The 14,337-nt window shown below is 35.1% G+C and overlaps 3 protein-coding genes across 3 annotated transcripts; 1 reads left to right on the top strand and 2 right to left on the bottom strand.

The window, feature by feature from the left end:
• Positions 1–61: 61 nt before the first annotated feature.
• RAD10_1 (ssDNA endonuclease and repair protein rad10) lies at positions 62–1,363 on the bottom strand (the record flags this gene model as incomplete). The annotated part of the gene is made up of 2 exons (XM_007811557.2): positions 62–965; positions 1,059–1,363. 2 exons carry the CDS (start codon positions 1,361–1,363, stop codon positions 62–64), a joined length of 1,209 nt encoding a protein of 402 aa, XP_007809748.2.
• A 487-nt stretch (positions 1,364–1,850) lies between these two features.
• On the bottom strand, positions 1,851–3,107 carry J3458_000371 (uncharacterized protein; the record flags this gene model as incomplete). The annotated part of the gene is made up of 1 exon (XM_007811556.2): positions 1,851–3,107. The coding sequence occupies one exon, from the start codon at positions 3,105–3,107 to the stop codon at positions 1,851–1,853; it is 1,257 nt and encodes a 418-aa protein (XP_007809747.2).
• Positions 3,108–4,974: 1,867 nt separating this feature from the next.
• J3458_000370 (uncharacterized protein) lies at positions 4,975–6,070 on the top strand. The gene has a single exon (XM_007811555.2). The coding sequence runs from the start codon at positions 5,039–5,041 to the stop codon at positions 5,837–5,839; it is 801 nt and encodes a 266-aa protein (XP_007809746.2). The 5' UTR covers positions 4,975–5,038; the 3' UTR covers positions 5,840–6,070.
• The last annotated feature ends 8,267 nt before the right edge of the window (positions 6,071–14,337 follow it).

The following is a 14,337-nucleotide window of genomic DNA, read 5'->3' as shown; positions in this document are numbered from 1 at the left end:
CCTGTTGACACCGTTCGCCATTGTACTTGTGCGGTTTGATCGTTTCGTCAATGATGTGAGGTCATTCATTTTCGCGCAGTTTGGCGAGAGCTGCTGCAACACCACCACTCAACTCATCGTCCATCTTCTCAGCACCGGCTATCCGGCCCGAGTTGGAATCTCCCCCGGTTGGCTGTGAATTCTTTCTCGAATCTTCACCAGCAGCAGCCATAAAAGCCTCTTCCGCATCGTTGTCCTCGTCCTCATCGTCGTTCTCAACATCGTCATCCAGGAACCGGAACTGCTTTGGAGCAGATCCGGTCGATGAGCCTCGAACTGGCGTTCCCTGTGCGGAGGGGGCACCAGAGCCGGTGCCCATGGCAGGCATATCTCTGAGAGGCACTCTCGAAAGCGGCACGGCTTCCTCCAACCGCGAGGTCCGATCTGCGTGCTGACCGTCCGCACTTGTGTTTGCCTGCTGGGCTCCGGTTTTCGACGGCTGCAGACCCCGCCTGGTCGCCTTCTTTGCCCGGAAGGGCTCCTCGATGGCAGAAGACCACCTCTTGACTTTGATGCCTCCCCATCCACCGATCATGCCAAGCTGTTCCTGCTCCGCGTTGATGGCATTTTTCAGACTGCCAAAGTTGGCAACTAGCGCGACGGCGTCAGACTTGTTGAGGCTTCGGGGCACCGTCACAAAGTCGACCAGCTTGTCGGCGTAACTGGAAGCTTGTTGGCCACGGATGGCTGCGAAACTTGCGTTTTCGTATGACTTGTACAACTCGAGGTACCGGCCAGCCTCGGCGGCCGACCAACACAAGATGATGGTGACATTGTTCACGAGTGAGGTTTTCGAGAGCTCCCGTAGGCAATCTTCGTGGTTGGGTATATCCACCATGGTGAGAAGAATGCGCAGATTGTATTTGCCTTGTAGGTTTCGTATGCGGGTGTAGATGTATTCGGGATGAAGTCGGTGGTACTTGAGACTGTACAAACGCGGGCAGGGTCAGACAGAAACCAACCATGCAGCCCAATTGTTTCTAACCAAAAAAAAAGAAGGGAAGAGAAGAGAATCATACCTCAAAAATAGTGCGCAGGTTGTGAGTCCCATGACAAAATCGGCTGGAATATCGCTATATTCCCATGGCAAAGAACGTATAGACGTTAGCACAGGATTCCCTCGCTGGCGAGGAGATACCAGGATAGTCGATCCGCCAGTTTGTTTCTGCGGGAGAGCCTGTGGTGTAGGCTGCACGACGCTACTCCCGGATGCCTTGCTCGGCGGTGCCTTGTCCATTTGTTGCGGTTTGGGCTGTTGGATTCTTTGGGGTACGGGCTGCTGAACGGTCCTGCGAGCGGACTGAGCTGGATCAGCGGCAGCCATGGCTGCGAGAAGGGCCTCGTCGGCGCCGTAGTCGTCGTCCATTGCCTCAGTGGTGTCTTTGATGTCTTTGATCAGAGGGCGCAGTTGAAAGACAAGACGCAGGCCATGCGGTGGTGTTGTGCTGGACAGGCGTGCTGGTGAAAGTTCACGTTGGGAGCTTCATCGGGGACGTCACGACCTACCTAGGTATGTGCAAGCTTCCCCGGCCCAACTGGAGCTACCCTGAACGTTCGGCCCCGCAGGTCGTCAACAGCTTTATCAAGAAACAACATTTTGAAGTTAGTTACACCGCATGTAGATTCTATTAATTTTTAAGATTTGGCTCACACAATCCAACATCTGATGGTGTGTATCAGTTGGATTGATCTTCAGTCTTCAAAAATTCTAGCTTCACAGATTGCTTCACTGCTTGGTTCAGAACTAGCCTTTTTCAATTTAAATTCATAACAAATCAATGATCCATTTCTATCTTTAATGACTACATCTACTACTCATCATCATCATCATCACCATACTCACTGTCACCCTCCGCCCCCTCATTCGCAATCGTCTTCTGAATCGCTCTCAAGGCAGCCAACCAAGAATCAAACATTGCCCGTGCACTCTGAAGTTCAGGATCCTGCGTCTCCATTGAAGAAACTTGGTCTCTTAGTTTCTCATATGCCTCAATCATGACCCAAATCTGGAGACCAGACGCGTCTCTCCCCGCGCGAGATGAATGGTCCGCAAAGGCAGTGGATAGCTCCCGAGTCAACATCTCGAAACCAATCTGGAACTGCAACGTCTCTGTATCTGGCGATTTAATATAGTCGTCGTCCTCGTAATGGTCGCCCTCGGCGGGTGGCGTCGAAGGGGACGAAAACTCCAGTGGCTTTACATATGGCGAGATGTTCGGGGATGACACCAGTGTATCGGCGTCTGATTCGGGCCATGGGGCTATTTCGGATCGAGGTCTTGGCTCCTCTAGAAAGCCTCCGGATCGAGGTTCAATTATTGACAGACGTGGAATAGGCCCGTCGCTGTTTTCGAATCGCTGTAGCTGCGGCGCCCCAGAGCTAGGCAAGGGCTTGCGGTGGATGGCTGAGATGGAGGGAACGTCCGGAACTTTTGTCTCGTCGATCAATGCACGGTATTGTCGTGCGACAGTGCGAACACTTGACTGTCTGTTGATAATGGCTTCTTGCCTCTTCTTTGCGGCTGCCATTTCTAGTTGCCCAATTCTGTGAACCGGGGTCTTGGCTCTTCGAATACCTGAGGCAGGCCTAGGTCTTCTGACCGAAGGCGCTCGTCGTAAACGAGGCTGCGGCGGCTCCAAAAAAGATGGTAGTTCTGGCGGTTGTGGAAACTCGGGAAGGGGAGGAGACGGAGGAAGTCGATCTGGTTGACGTATCGATGGTGGAGGCGGCGGCGCCTGTTGAGGAGGTGCGAGAAAGGAATCGAATACAAATGGTTCGGGCTCATAGTGAAGTTCGAACTTTTGTTCGTGTTTGGGCTCGCATCTTGGTTTGATGTCGACTGTTGGGGGCACCAGTGATGGCTTATACCGCGAGTCTTGGACAACGACGGGCGAGATGGGTACTTCAGGATTGGCCAAGGTTCCCATCTGCATGCTGGCCATCTTGGTAACCGAGCTTGAGTCCTTTGCATTCCAGTCTGTGAACTCGCTCTCGGGGACAGAATGCCTCGACTTTCTGAAATACTTGTGTAGCTTCTGTCGTGTAGGTTTAAGACTATTCGCCATCATGATGAGCGACCAGCGAGAGTGCTGACTACTTGCTGAAGTGTGTGAAAAGGAGTCGTTGCTGATTATCCGACTAACAGGATGCTGGAAAGACATTTGCTGCCACCTGAGTCGATCACCAATACGAAGCAAAACAGAGGCAGAGAGAGGGGAGGGAGAGAAAAGAAGCTGCACGAGCTTCGTCTCATGAATGAAAACTTGGCAGTTCTCAACACTGTAATCGATATGTTGCAGACGGCTAGGAACATATAAAACAACAAGTCAAAATGCTTCCAGGAACAGGATTCGGCGGTTCCGAGTTCACCTATATCTACTTTGTACCCAGGGGGATAGGACTCTTCATGAGATCGGCCACATCCAGGCACATCAGCAGGCAAAATGGCGTTTACTGGAGCCACTGGGATATACGCCTCGGATCCAAATCCAGCTTGGAGCAATAGGAGCACTGTATCTTGCACGAACAAAGACGTGGCCAACGTAATCCGGGGCTTGGCGAAATGCACTGCCTCAACGTGTAAGCTGCTGGCGCTCAACTTGGCTGCTCTGCGGATCATGGTGGCGTTTCTTAAAATGGACAAGAAAACAGCCATCGGTTGATCTCGTTCCGTTGATAGCGCGCATGATTCCTGTATGTCAAGCCATGCAAACAAGAAGAGGCTTTCGCGTCAACCAATTTCGAGATTGTTGATTTTCTTTCAAGCCCATACACTCTCGTCGTTAAATTTAGTTGCTTCTAAACTGGGGGCCAACGAGCTTCTTTGAATATCCCTGTCGATGCCCAATCTGTTTTCCGTCCAACCGACACCCCCGAGCTTTGGCAGAATTACGAGCGCCGATGTGCGCAGCATCCCGGCAGGATAGAGCTGTTTGGACGGAGTAGAGGATTCCGAATTCTTGAAATAGCCATCATAGCCCGCAATTAAAGCTACCAAGCCAACACGTTTCTGTTGATGGGCACTGGCCGCGTCTAAAGATATTTGGAATCGTAAGCGTGTTAATATTATTCGAAGGTTATGTGCGCGGGCGCATGCTGCGTTGGCGCCCTTAGGGGTCGCGGACTGTTAAAATTGGTCACTCATAACGGGTACGGATTACGTACAGTGGGGCGACGAAAGTGACGATAGTAAACGCGCCTAACGCGCCTCGTCGCGTCACCTTATATCTGCACCTTCTTTTTATTTTTTACATAACTTAATAAAAATAAACCTAATAACGCCTAAAATTAAATATAACTCTTATACGAGAGCTAGAATTATTCTAGTATTTAAATTAAGTATAATTAAAAAAGAGATTATTAAATTTAAAGGAGTTTTACTAGCTATTATATATAATATTTATTATTATTATAATAAGTAAAAGTTAGCTAAATCTTTATTATATAATAGTAGGCTATTAACGCTATAAGAAAGGGATAAAAGACGTATTTTTTTATTAATTAAAATAACCCTTTTATCTAAGTATATTAATTATTAAGTAGAATAATATAAGTGATAATATTAATCTTTAAATCTTCTTTTATTTCAGATTATTAAGTTCTCTTTAGATATCTTATTATACCCTTATAATTAAGGTATAATTAAAGCTTACTTATATTAGTATACGTTACTCTTATTAGGTTCTAGGTAGCTCGTGCCTTACCCCTCGTAATTAGTCCCTAACAGAATTAGAAGAGACCCGAGAAAGAAGTGCACTCAATTATCGGGCTAACAGAAGTGAGCCCTTGCAAAGCCACGGGAGAAAGCTAATTGGTGCTACAGTGGTACTCACGGGGCGAGAAGCATCGCCACGTGACCAACGGCTTGGGTCGAGTTGGCCGTGCGTAAACAGAAACCGCTTTTCACTCCGACTCTCCTCCTTCAATCTAGACTTCCCCACATACTCCCAAAGGCGTACACAAACGTTTTGAAAAGAAATATATCTCTAGCGCCACCACAATGGAGAAAGTCATCAGCGAGCGTCAGGTTTTTACTCCAACAGTGCAAGGGGGGGTCGAGTTCAGCCACGTGCAAGTTCTTTTTCAGCAGGGTAACCAATTTTTCCTAGGTCATCGCCACCAAAGAAGATGTTCTGCGATCGATCAAAGCGATCTTTACAACGTTGTAACTATATCCCCCGACTGTTATCAGCCAACTCTGCCACCGCACACCACACTTCTGCACTACACGGAGAGACCTATCTACATTAAAAGACCAAATCTAAGCAACTACACATCTCCCTCTAGCATAAGCGTTCCTTTGCTTCGAGAGATTGAGGTCTGTGAAGTGCTTCTTAATAATCCACACCCAAACGTCGCAACCTATCTGGGTTGCAAGGCTCTGGGAGATCGTCTTGATGGCATTTGCTTTGAGCTTCACCCTCAGAACCTAATGTCGATGCTTAACCCAGGGAGCCTAAATAAGAAGGAGCTTCTGGAGAGTCGTCATTGCTCTCTCGAGGTTGCAGAGAAATATATTCTTGGCATTGAGGCTGGGATAAGACATCTACATTCGCTGGGATACGTGCATAATGACATTAATCCCATGAACATCATGATCTCAGGGGAGGGTGTGCCTGTTATTATTGATTTTGACAGCTGTGTAAAAGTTGACGAGAGTGTAGAAAATCTCAAGAGGACATACGGTTGGTACGATATGGATGAAAAGCTTGCACGAGAGAGCAATGATCTTAATGCGCTTAGTGAAATCCGAGCCTGGCTGACAGGCACTTCAGCAGACGAGTTTCAATATCCTATATAAAGAATTGATAGATTCAGATTACCGGCAATTGTTTCTGAGCTAGAAGTAGAGCCAACGCATCGCTCGCACTGATATTCACGGCTCTTGCTTCACAATGTTTGAAATTAAAGATAGAACGGGTCGTCATTGCTCGGATAGAGCTAAATACCAATCTGAGGCTCCCGAGACGAACCCTCAATGCAAAATGAAGCGAATGACTGAGCTGATTCCACCTTCTTCTGTACATGTACCCTGCCAAACTAGCCTCCCGTGTGTTGCACTACTTGTTTTTGGGGTTGGCATCAGAGTTAGGGGCCGGGCAGGAGTCCTAGAGGAGCTTAAGCTTAATTTAGGTGGGAGTAGTAGGGTTATACGGGGGATAATAAAATCACCTTACCACTGCGATCGCGAGGGGGAGCTTTTAAATGTAATTACAGAGACTATTTTTAAGTTCTTAGAAAGGGTAATAGGTTAATAGAAGCACGTTACTCGAAACTTAGTTTAAAGCTCTTATAAATTAGCTAGCTTACTTAATCGCCTTATTCGAATCTTACCTAATAAGGAGTGAGTGTACCTTGCGGTTACGTTAAGAAACAGTAACTAATATAGCCTGCTAAATTCCAACTAATCAGGGCAATTAGTGCGCGGGCGCGCTTGGCTGGGCCAGAGCATTAACCAGAGCATTAACTGTAGTGTAGTTTTGTAGTTTTGTAGTTTTTGTAGTTTCGAATATAAAAAATTATATTAAATCTAATAAAATACTTATAGAATTATAAGTTTTACGAATAACTAATATAAATTCTATATTATAAGCTAATATTAAAAAAAGTGGGTCCTTATATACTATTATAAGCTTAAAACTTTAAAAACTATATTTTATAGTTTTTGTAGTATAGTATAGTATAGTGTGTTTTTAGAAAATTACATAATCTAGTTTTTAAGCTTATAATAAGCTAAAAGGACCCACTTTTTTATGTGAGCTGATTGGTTATAATATTAGCTAATTTATGTATTTATTATTATAATTCAAGTATTTTATTAGATTTATTATTAATTATTTAAGCTTTTTTAAAAATTAAAAATGTAGTTTTCTTGTTAATGCTCTGGCATTAACTGTAGTGTAGTTTTATAGTTTTATAGTTTTTATAGTTTCTAATATAATAAATTATATTAAATCTAATAAAATACTTATAAAATTATAAGTTTTACGAATAAATAGCATTAATTTTATACTATTAATTAATATAAAAAAGTGGGTTCTAATATACTCTTATAAGCTTAAAACTTAAGAAACTATAAAATATAGTTTTTATAGTATAGTATAGACTATAGTATAATAAGTTTTTAGAAAATTATATAATTTAGTTTTTAAGCTTATAATTAGCTAAAAGAACCTACTTTTTATATAAGCTAATTAGTTATAATATTAGCTAATTTATGTATTTATTATTATAATTCAATTATTTTATTAGATTTATTATTAAATATTTAAGCTTTTTTAAAAATTAAAAATGTAGTTTTCTTGTTACAGCTCTGCTTATAATAACTATGGTAAGTTCAACAAGTGCCTCAAGGTTGACTCTGGCGTTGAAAATTTTGCTGTTTGGGAGGCAAACAGTCCCGGAGTATCATGGCGGACAGCCCGCTGAGCAGTGAGCACCAGTTGAGGCACAGTGGCTTGGTTGTGTTCTTGGCTGGGAGCCACGAAAGGTGCTTGTGTTCGGATATATAGTATCCCGGGCTCCGGATCACATGGCAGCCATCAAATGTTGTGGCTGGGCATGGCTTCGGCTTCGGCCAAGTTTCTGTTGTTGAGGGTGGTCACGTGATGAGGGTTCAGCCTCGCGCGATGCCTACAGCATCGTACATTCCCAGCTTATCAGCCTTATTATTAGTTCGGCTAAGACAGTTTAATGCAATTATTATTTCGTTAGCCTTACCTCCCTTCACAGGTTATAAGCTCTCTCGCTCTTAAAGTATTATTATAAACCTTCTACTAACTCTTTTTATCTTTATCTCCTAATAATTCAAGTATTACAAGTAACGATTAAGGTTATAAATCGTTTATTATAGCTTATATATATAATCTACGCGTAAAACACTATAATTAACTAATTATAGCACTATTAAACGATAAGGATCTTAACTTATAGTATACTATAAGCCTCTTTAAGAAACGAGAAGCTATAAAGAGCCTTATAAAACGTAAGAGAGATAAGAAGAAGGCTATTAAGAAGATTAAGGCTAGTAAAGCTTTTAAATTCATGCTTAAAGCCTTTATTAATTATTAATAGCTTACCTTTCTTAAGCTTTATTATTAAAAAAAAATAATAACCGTTAAAATTAAACTTAAAACCTCTTTAAAATAGTAATTTATAGTAAATTTAGCCTTATTAAAGCTACTACCTTAATTATATAATTATAGCGAAAATACTAGTATTTAGCACTTTAACTTTATAGTTAATATATTATTAATAACTATAATAAAAGAAAAACCCTCTTACCTAATAACTTTACACGAATAGTAAGCTAGGACTTAACGCTACTTTTATAAGTAACCGCTTTAAGCACCTAAAACTAATAATCTAGAGTTAACGCTAAAAAGCGAATTATTAGGGTAATAGAAATTTTAAAGTTATTTGCTTTATTTAAGTTAATAGTAATAATATAATACATAAATAAGAAGAGTAATTATATTAAGGGGAAACTAAATTAATGCTATTTATAGGTTATAGTAAAATTACAGCTTACTAATATAGCCTTTAAGAGTCGTGTGCTCTTAACTTCGCTTTTACTATAACTAGCTAGTAATTATAGTAACTTTTAATTATAATAGTAAAGTATTAGCTACACTTACTACTATATTAAAAGACATTAAAGCTAGGTTTCAGATAATTAGCTAAATATATAATACCTAAAGGCTCTTATATAACATTTAATAACATTGTGAATTATACAATTAAATAATAGCTGTTTATTAACACTAGTAATTTAGGTGATAATTGAAATAACAATAATTAAATATTATATAATATCTTAACGCACATTAAATTTTACTGTAAATAAGTATATTAGAGCAAAATTTAGAGACTTCTAAATCTATTTAAGATAACCTATAAGCTTATAGGCGGTTTTAAAAGATCTCGTGCTCTTTATAAGTAAACTTTAATAGAATATTAGCTTTCTCTTTATTAGATAATACTATTATAGTAAATATTAAGGATTTAGTGGATTTAATTAACTATAATAAATAGAAAACTTTAATTAAGCTTATAGCTCGTATATTAGGTCTGCGAAAGATTATACGTAGTGAAATAAAGTATTCTAAATTATTAGATACTAGCTTTATAAAATGTAATATATTAATTTTCTTTATAGTATCTTTATAGATTTAAAAGAATCTTAAAGCTAGAGAATAAACTCCAAATAAATTATTAGTTAAAATAATGTAAATAATTACTAAAGACGTTAGTATATAGGCGAATATTATAATTATTAATGTTATTACTTAACTTATAGCCTTTAATTGTTCTACTTACGTAAAAATACGTGATTAGCTAGATAAACACTAGGATTTATAGAATTAAATTAAGAGAAAACACCCTAATATACCTAAAGTTATTTAAATTAGGGTAATAATAAATATAATTTAGAAGTTACATTTATAACTATACGCTCTATAGAAAATTAATACTATTAAAGGAGATTTAACTCTTAAAGAAATGCTTAAGATATTAAACTATATAGCTAATAGTAATTAAAACACTATAAAGACTACCTTTATACTTTAGGGTAATAGCTAAAATAGTAATTAAGGCTAGAATAGCAATTAAAGCAGCTATTAAGGCTAAAATAGTCGTAATAATAATAGTAATAATAGTAATAATAGTAATAGTAATAATAATAGCAATAATAACTCTAAGGGAGGAAATTCCAACCTATAAAACATTAGAGAGTTTAATAATATTAATAAGAATATTAAACTTAATTACGGTTATATAATTAAACCAGGTAAAGTTAAATATAAAAAGGATAAATGTTAGTTGCTTTATCCTAACTTAGCTTTTAAGAACTAAAAGCTAAACAGCTCTAAAAATAATAATAGATTAAAGCTTAATCCTAATATTACGAATATTAGTGGAAGTTTTATAGGACTTACGCTTAATGTAAATGCATTTAATCCTAAAACTATTCCTATTAATAATAGCTTAGATAGCGTAATTAATATAATTCTTTCTTTAGGAAACCTTAAATAAAATAATATGATTCTTAACTCTAAATATAGTAATTATACCTTTAATAACCCCAAATAGTTCACTTATTTAAATATATCTTTATATGTAAATTATATAAAAGCCTGTAATAGCGGATAACTTTAAATTAATAGCATTAAATTAGTTCTTATTCCCGTGTTAAGTGGTATATTAAAATTAGTAAACGTTAACTACTTCTTAAAAGTAGTAGTTAATATAATATCTATAGGACTTTTACGTTCTAATGGAATTATATTTAATAGATTTAAAGATACACTTATATAACGGTTAATAAAGCAGCTTATTACTAATTACTATTAAACTTAAAACGTTACTATAGTAAAAATCACTTAAAATAATATATAATATTATAACTTTATATCTCTTTTATTAAAAGCTATTATAGGATCTATTAAGTATAGTCTTCTTTATAAAAGACTTAGTTATACCGGGTAAGAACAGATATTAAAAGTATATAAAGAAGAGGGAATTCGCATTAACTAAGACTCTTTACGTAACTTTTATTATAAAGCCTATAATCTCGTAAAGGTAGACTAAATAGTTAATTACTAACCTACTATTAAGGTAACTAGCTTTCTTTCTTATATTTACTAGAACTTCGTGGAATATAAGCTTATATCTTTTAATGGAAAACGATATACACTTTATGCTATTAATGTGAAAACACGCTTTTATTAGGTTATTATAACCGTTAATTAGAAGAAAGTTATATTAGTAATTAATACATAAATTAATTAAGCTAAAAATCTTAGTAATAGCTATAAAGTTTAGGTATTAGCTTCTAATAACGCCTAGGAATTTATTAGCGAGAAACTTTAAGAAGTTTATAACTCTTAAGGTATTTATTATCGCATAAGTACCCTAAATACGCTAGTATATTAAGGTATAATTAAAAGAGCTAAATAAACTCTTATAGAGTTAGCTTATACCTATATAATTAAATCCGAATTACTAGAGGCTTTATAGCCTTATATAGTTTAATATATAGTAAAAATCATTAATCTACTTTTAATAAATAGTAATTTGAATAATAAGTTATTAACTTAAGCCTTATACGATAAGCTTAGTCTTAATATAAAAGCTATAATTCGTAACCTTTAAATATAAAAATATATTACCTACGTACGAATCCTAGATAGTAAGAGAATTATTACAGCTAAAATAGCATTAAAAGCTATTAAAAGCCGTCTTATTAGCGTTAAAGGAGCGACTAGCCGTATTTATAATGTTTAATTATTAAAAGAGAAACGCGTTATACGTGCTTATAATATACGCTTCTTTAAAGGATAAAGTAAAGAATCTAAAAATAATATATTAGAATAATTTAAGTATAAAGCTAAACTTATTAATCCTAAACTAACCGGTAAAGGAAGACGCATTTATATTATAGGTGTAAACTAAGTTAATAAGACAACTAGTACTATAAGAAATAGCGATAAAAGCTAAGCTAATACTACGTTGTTTATTAATGTGGGTAATAATAATGAAAATAACGATAATAATAATTGTCTTAAGCAGCTAACATTTCCTACGTTATCTTTAATACCAAGTGAAATAAACGAACGCTTTTTTAACGTAAATAAAGACTTTAATCTCCTGTTACGAACGACACTGCACAAGACACGGGACGGGACCGCACTAGCTAGGACAGGCATGACCCGTAGGTATAAGAAGAAGGTAAGGGCACGTGACTAGCCACGTAACCTAAGAGGTAATTAAAGAGGTTAATATTTAAATATATTAATTAAAGAGAATTAAACTAATTAAACCTTAAGCTAATTAATTAAGGTTTAAAGGGATTAATAGTTAAGCTAATTAATTTAAAACTATAATAAAGAGATAAATAAATACTTAAGAAGAAAGTATTCCTATAATTAAATAATCTAGTTCTCTATTAATTAATTTAAGTAATAGTCTTATTATTAAGAGTTATACTCTTAATAGCCTTATTATAATACTACTTAAAAGCTACTTTATAGTATTTAATTTAACTTACTTTCTAAGAAATAAACCTATTATACCTTAAAATCTAAGCTACTATTACATTTTAATTAATTCTATTTAATAAGTTACCTTAAAACTCTAAGTAATAATAACTTCTAAGATATTTACTTTAAGTAAAAAGACTATTAACCTTAAGAAGATAATAAAGTACCTTTATAATAAGATTACTAAGCTTAAAAAGTAAAATTAATAGCTTCTTAACTAATAAAATAATCTCTACGAAAAACTTAAGATATAAGAAGAGAAACTTATAATAGTTTAAAATCTTATACCTATATTCTCTATTAATAATAATAATATACTAAAATTCCCTAAGCCTAAATTATACGATAATTATAAGGGTAATATAAGAAACTTTCTTATATAAGCTTAAGCTTACCTATAAGTTAACGGAAAAATCTATATAACACTTAAGTTATAAATTCTTTATATTAGTAACCTCTTAATTAAAAAGGTAATAAAATAATAGGAGTTAACCCTTTACGTATATCTTAAGTATAACGCTAAAGTTAAAGTAAAAGTTATTTATATTTTCTTTAATTATAAAACCTTTAAAGAATAATGTTAGAATAAACCTAGGATATAGGACGATTAGGTAAGGAATTAGGAAAGAACTCTATTCTTAGGTCTCCTAATAATATAAGATTAAAACTTATCCGAATTATCTAATATTCGGATTAATCCTTTTATACTTATTTATTAAGGGTTTTAGCCCTAATTCGTGCCCGCTTCTCACGTAATAATACTTATAGAATTTAAACTAGAATTAGTGGGGATTTATACCCCGTTTTAGGATATAAGCGAACCCAATTTAGTCTCTCTTTATAGGTGACTTTATATACGCGTTATAATTATCCCCTCTTTTTAGTATAATTGTCCCTAATTATCGTTAATATAGGTAGGCTTTAAAGGTGTATTATTCTCGTTAAAACCTAATAGAAAAAAGAGTAATAATACTATTCTCTTTAGGTTCTTATAGTTTTATTCCTGTCCTTATATTCTAAGGCGCTATTTTAGGGTCTCGTACCTTTATCTTATTAGGTTATAATCGTTACCCTTAATTAACTAACTATAACGTTTACCCTATTAATACGTGTTACTTTTACTTGTTTTTATTCTTAATAAAGCTTTTAGTTAAGGTCTAGTATTTTTTAGGGAAGAGCTTTACGGGTTCTTTTCTTTATTTTAATAGGTGTAATTACCTTAAGAGCTAACTCGTAGATTTAAGGTAAGGGTAATTATAAGTTTATTCTAGTATAAATTTTTAGTTTTATCCCTTATTTTTTCCTTTCTTATTTTAGCCTTATCTCTCTTCTCTTTCTCCCCTAGCGGTTTTATTTCTTATTATTTAAGTATAAATCCTTTTTTTAGCTCCTATTTATTCTATATTCTTATTATACTTAGCTACCGCCTAATATTCACGCCTATAATTCGTATACGTTCTTTAGCTTATAAATTATAATAATACTTATTAGGCCTAAATTTTAAATATACACTTAGTATAGTACTTTATTTACATTTTCTCCTAGTATAGTAAAGCGTTAACGTTATAAGTTATATTTTTAACTTAAAGTTATATTAACGTTATAGCTAACTAGTCGTTTTATTATTAGGTTAATAATAGTTTATTTAAGTGCGTTAAACTAGAATATATTTTTATTATAATTAATAAAACTTTAGCGCGGGATACAGGTATATATTTATTAATTTTAACCGTTTTTAGCCTAAATCTTATTATTATTATTATTAGGTTCCCTATACTAACTCTTATTACTTTTAATTACGTTTTATTCTACCCTTTTAATTATTATATTTAAATATAGCTATTTTAATTCGTATAATGCGGTATACTATTAAGGGCCTTCTTATAGTACCTTAACTTAGCTTTCTTTACGCTTTTCTTTGCCTTCTTTAATACATACTTTTACATTTAACTTTTACTTTAAATTATAGTTAATTTAAGTATAAGTTACGTCTTTATACTCTTATACTTAAGAAAGCGCGTTTAGTTTAACGGTAATACGTACTAATATTCCCCGCTTATTTCGTAGGTATATATTTTCTAATAAGGCGAATTTAACCTAGTATTAAATTACCTTTTTAAATAGTTCTATTAAATAAGGTAAGTGGTTTATTATTATTCTCTTAGATTTTAATTTTAACGTGATTTTCTAAAGAACGTTATAATTATTATAAATGCTATACTATTCTTTAAGCTATTAACTATTATACTTATAATTT

This window comes from Metarhizium acridum (assembly GCF_019434415.1).
Source record: "Metarhizium acridum strain ARSEF 324 chromosome Unknown scaffold_1, whole genome shotgun sequence".
NCBI lineage: Eukaryota > Fungi > Ascomycota > Sordariomycetes > Hypocreales > Clavicipitaceae > Metarhizium > Metarhizium acridum.
This window is presented reverse-complemented; position numbering and strand designations above follow the sequence as displayed.